Raw genomic sequence first — 5496 nt, forward strand, 5'->3', positions numbered from 1 at the left:
TTCATTAAAGTTTGGTTTTGTTGCAAAGTTCATCCCAGGTACACCATTAGTGTCAGGGACTTAATTTCCAGCCAACCTAAACTTTAGCAACTACCACTATAACAAATGAAACAATTGGAAAAAATCTATAAGTTTTGATATAAGACATGGATTAATGTTGTATTTCACATTATATTTTCTAACTTCTATGATGAGAATGAGGATGAGGAAGACATTATATTTTGCATAGACGAGATAGAGAGTGAGTCAAGTGTCCCACTTTTTTCAAAATGTTGTCCCATTGACATGAGTACGAGTTTCATTCAAATACAGTACAACTTGTTCTTTTATGTTATGTCATGATTGATGTAGGAAAGTAAGCTGTTAGGGGTGTGTGAGAAGGTATTTGATAGGTGTTTAGCACTGAACTTTGCTGGGGAAGGGTGTGGTAATATGACCATGATTTTGGTCCGAATCAAGAAACTCCAATCTCAATCTGGCCCATTTACTTCACATTCACATCCGCCACCCGATTCATTTAACGATCTGGAAGTACCTGGATCAGACTAGCTGGGTAATCGTATATGTTGTTTCGGATCTTCTCAACATGTTTTTTGTAAATGTTGATTTTGTTTTTGTTTTTTTATTGTGTTCATGGGTGCTTGGGTGGTGACATACGGATATAGTACGAATTATTATTGAATGTAATTTGTATAGCATCAATAGACAAATCTGGGATTCATGCATGGATTTGACTTTGACTTGTATTGTATGCTGTAAGAGCCATACATTGGCTTTCATTCTAAACCATACTTGATAATATACTTTCTTAGGGAATGAAGTGCTTGTATGCACAATGTTTTTTTATTGAACTAGTTACGTTGTCATTATGTGCATATGGGAATGCTAGGGTCCCACAAATGGGGCATCATGTATCATCACTTGTACGATATAACACCACTTTTGTTGTAGTAGACCGCTTGCATTTTAAGTTAAATAAAAAGGCCAAAGTTGAACTCAGGCAACCAACTTTTTGCATTTTTTTCATAATTCTCCCACTCTTTTAGTGGCACTACAAGAAAAATACCCTTTAATGACGCACAAACAATGGCATTTACTGATTTACGATACACATTTTTGTGTGACCTTAAAAATAATGTCAGCCTTCCAAAATGTGAAGGATAGAGGACACGTATTTTTGCGCGCCCTAAAATTAATGTCTAATAAAAAAAAAGAAAAAGACGGAGGGCGCCTCTCATAAAGAGCGTGTCCTCTACAAATGTCACTTTATAATTTTTATTAAACGCGCGTTTCTGGGACTCAAGTAAGGGGGAAAATGAAATCCCACAAAATTTTGAACACCCGCTTCCTCTTCCTATGTACTCTCTACACCCACCAGATCGACTTCATTCTCTCCCTTCCTTCTCTCTGCAAACCCCTTCCTCTACAATCAACTTTCACTTCCTTCTCTGTGCAAACCCTGATCAAACATAACACATTTTCAATGGTAATATATTATTTAACAAAATAGACAATTGACCGAAGAACTAGGGCTTTTAATGAATCGGACATCACCAACAACGATAGCTACCCATCACAATTTGTGTTTTCTCTCGGACTCCACCGTTCCAACATCGCACCACAACAGCGCCTGCATCTGCTGCATCTTCTCGATCATTGGGTTCTGGTTCTGGAAAGCTCTCTCTCTTTTTGAAGCAGAAGCCACAATCTCAACTTCTTGGAATTATTTGTTCTATTTACTGAAGAAAGCAGAACTGAATCAAGTAACATTCCGAGCTGCAAATGGTGTAACTACACCTCTACCATTTTTGGTCTTCGATATCCATCGTCCAGGTGTCCTTCGTGTCATATCATGTTTAATTATTGAAGATTCTTCACAGGTAGTCTAAATTTAAATCTAAATCTTTGCATACTTTTCTAACCTTTAATCTTTTGTTAAGTTTCTTACTGACCAAAAGTTGTATATTAATTAGGTTCATTCAGAGGAACTGAGCATGCTGGTTGAAGTATCAAAGAGTGGGATGGTTACCAGTTATTTGGGATCTCAATATCGCCTTCAATATGATGCAAAATGTGATGTTTTTGGAGCTTTATGGAGGGTTTTAGGAGCTAATAGTTATGCTCAGAGAGTATTTGGTGAAGTCATTGGGTTTTCTCTTCTCCTAACAACGCTTCATAGTTTCTAAGGAGATAAAGGGCTGATTGAGTGGATATATAATGCTAGTGCTTTGAAGGTCCTCATTCGTTCATTGTTGCTCTTTACTCCAAAATTTCAGCTGGAGTTGCTGAAAATTATCGAAGAGCTTGCTTTAACTGGACCTTTTAATCAACGCTGATCAAGTTCAGGTACCATTTATTTTGATTCATAGATTTCACGATTTATGCTGAAAAGATTTGTGGCTTTTTTTGTTGTTGTTTTTTCTGTTATTTGAGGGTAAAAGGATCATTTAGTAAGTTGGTATGGAGTCTATGAGGCAATTTAGCAACCCTTTTTTATCTTGTTTATAATAAATCTACGAATATCTGCAGCAATTGAGGGGTGGATTATTCTGGTTACAGGGGTACATGATGAAGCCCAAGAAGACGACTTACAAAATGCATTTGGGGAGTTTGGTGAGATTAAGAACTTGCATATAAATCTTGATCGTAGGACTGGTTTTGTCAAGGTATTGTGATATTATTTTGTAGTAAGTTGTATTTTCTTGATGTATAAAGTATGGAAGTGGCAAAGTTGTAATTTGGCTTTATACTGCAACAGGGGTATGCACTGATTGAGTATGAAAGCTTTGAGGAAGCAGAGAAAGCTATAGCTGCAATGGATGGAGGTGAGTTGCTGACTCAGAATGTGAATGTTGATTGGGCATTCAGTAAAGGTCCTTTCAAATGAAGAAACAATATGAGGAGGTATATATGTTCTTATTTCCTTTTCTTGTTATGTTTTCAACACATGAAATAAAATTCATGTTTTAAGTTTCATTTTTTGTAGCTAATGTGCTCAAATCACCTCGTGGGAATCAGTCAAGAAGTCCAAGGAGGAGATTTTGATTTGGTGGGGTCCGGTTCATGAAGCAATTATTACAAAGCCCCTGGCTTTGACATGCCTTACGACTGAAGGATGAATGCCTCTAATCATTTTCCAAATGAAACAATTCCAAGGTCTTTGACTTTGGCCCACATTAGCGCCTTGACCTAGGGGTTGGATCACGTTATGGTTAGTTTCATGGCTTCATTTTCCATCGTGTTACAATATTTAAAAATAAATCATATTTCAAGAATGGTTAATAATGTTTTATCATATGAATTACAGAGATGTTGGCAGAGTTGTTAAGAAGAGAAAAAGATGCAAATATTAAGCTTAATCCTGACATCGATATTTACATGAAGGTAAATAACGAGTTTCTGAATATTATCATGAATATTATCAAAATCTTATGATTGTTGTTTTATTATTTAGGCTGCTGCAACAGTAGGGCAAGAAGCTAGTGTGGTCACAGATTATACTCTCAAGATATAATAATTATACAACATTTCTATAGTTACATACAGAAAATGAGTTAAGATATGATATGAATTTTTTAATGATTACAGTTATTGGGATTGGACATTTGTGTTGATACCATAGTTGGGGATCAAATGATAAGGGGTATTTTTTAATGATTTTTTTAATGATTGCAGTTAAGATCTGATATGAAATTTTTAATGATTTCAGAACAAATTCCACCAGAATCCTGCTGAATTAGTTGAAGATGTTATTGATGACTCTCATTCCACTTCACTTCAAATACAAAATTCATCTCAAACTAATTTCCAAACTACACAAGAGTGGGCAGCTATACGAATCCAAACAGCTTTTCTAGGAATTTTGGTACTTAATAATAAACCTCTATCCATTTATATACTCATAATTAATAGTAAAATACTTCCATCATGCATCAACCTTGTTGGAGTTATATTTGTTATAATAATATATGTTTAGGCTAGGCGGGCCCTACGAGCTTTAAAAGGATTGGTGAGGCTACAGGCTCTTGTGAGGGTGGTGTGATAGTGTTGGATCTGTTAAACAAATTCAAGCAAAGTTAATCAAGAGACAGGAGGCAGCTGCTAAACGTGAAAGAGCCATGACATATGCTCTTGCTCAACAGGTAAATATAATAATAATAATAATAATAATAATAATAATAATAATAATAATAATATCATTTCTTTTTCGACTAAAATTATTGAAATACGCTTGAAAATAATGTGGCAAGCAGGATCAAGACAACAACAACAAGCGACAGCTGTATCTGGATTTGAACCAGATAAAACAAATTGGGGATGGAAGTGGTTGGAAAGATGGATGGTTGTTCGTCCATGGGAGAATCGCTTCCTTGACATCAATGGAGTCAAGATGAATTCTTCTTCTACACAAGATAAATATGACAACATCAAGAATCAGTTAATGAAATCTAATGGAAAGAAAAGTATCCAATCAGAACTTACAAATGACAAAATGGGACAATCTTAATCTAATGGATTTGATTCTTCTTCACCTATAAAGTCAAGTAACATGCAAGAACCACCACCTGCCATGGTGGATAACTTATTACTTATTGAAGTCAATGAAGGGAGCTCAAGTTCAAGATCCCACAACAATCCAAAAGAAAGATCTTTAATTTCGGGTAATTAGGGAAAGAAGAGAAGGTCGCTGCCTAGTAGTGGTGAGTCCATCTGTTTTAGTTATCAAAATAAGACTAATATTTTTATAATACAAATTTGATTAAAATCAGTTTTAACTTGATGTGAAATAGGTTGCTTTGGCAAAATAAGATGATACAGGAAACGGGTGGTCAACAGTCCATGTAAGTTTCTTGATTTGTAACATCTTGTATTCAAGAAATAGCAATGTACTTTCCATAAAAAATTTACAAATTATATTTTTTGAAATTTTTTCAAGATTGGTAGGTTTAAAAGTAGAATGTCCTAATAAGAATTAATTTTAAAAGTAGAATGAAAATGACAAGTGATTTTGTGTTGTGTTTACAGGTTTGATGAAAGCGAATAGCTCTGGAGTTAGAAGAGGAAAATAAAGCTTAAGTTGAAAGAGATAAGATGCTACAAATGCAAGTGTCGCATTCTTTATTTCAATTGTTAGTATGAAACACAGAGTAGATTAGATGAATGCAAATTTATATATTGTAAAAAATAGAATTGTATGACATTAAATTTTATGCAATGGATTGTATTTTTTGTATATGGCATTTTATTTCTATTATGAGACATTAATGCAAATTTAATTTAAAAATTAATAAATATATAACTATATTTTTTTTAAACATTTAAATTTACGATACGCAAAAATGTGTGTCAACTTCATTTATGACATGGCCTTTCTTGACAGGGGTTTTAATGATACGCATTACGTGTCATAAATGCGCGTCGTCTATAGACGACGCGCAAAAACGTGTCGTCTCTCGTTATGACAGGGTCTTCCTTGACGTGCATTTGCGCGTCGTC

The 5496-nt window shown here is 34.6% G+C and overlaps 1 protein-coding gene and 1 pseudogene across 1 annotated transcript; both read left to right on the top strand.

Moving 5' to 3' along the window:
• Positions 1 to 2469: 2469 nt before the first annotated feature.
• Positions 2470 to 2895, top strand: LOC111878329 (RNA-binding protein Y14A-like). The gene is made up of 3 exons (XM_052763867.1): positions 2470 to 2482; positions 2530 to 2666; positions 2759 to 2895. Exons 1-3 carry the CDS (start codon positions 2470 to 2472, stop codon positions 2885 to 2887), a joined length of 279 nt encoding a protein of 92 aa, XP_052619827.1. The 3' UTR covers positions 2888 to 2895.
• Positions 2896 to 2989: 94 nt separating this feature from the next.
• LOC111878331 (protein IQ-DOMAIN 5-like) lies at positions 2990 to 5044 on the top strand (annotated as a pseudogene).
• Positions 5045 to 5496: the final 452 nt, after the last annotated feature.

The sequence above is a fragment of the Lactuca sativa genome, chromosome 5 (assembly GCF_002870075.4).
Source record: "Lactuca sativa cultivar Salinas chromosome 5, Lsat_Salinas_v11, whole genome shotgun sequence".
In the NCBI taxonomy this organism is placed as follows: Eukaryota; Viridiplantae; Streptophyta; class Magnoliopsida; order Asterales; family Asteraceae; genus Lactuca; species Lactuca sativa.

Coding starts and splice junctions, on each gene's coding strand:
- LOC111878329 (XM_052763867.1), top strand. Junction 2,667..2,758: donor GTAGGACTGGTTTTGTCAAG/GTATTGTGATAT, acceptor ATACTGCAACAG/GGGTATGCACTGATTGAGTA.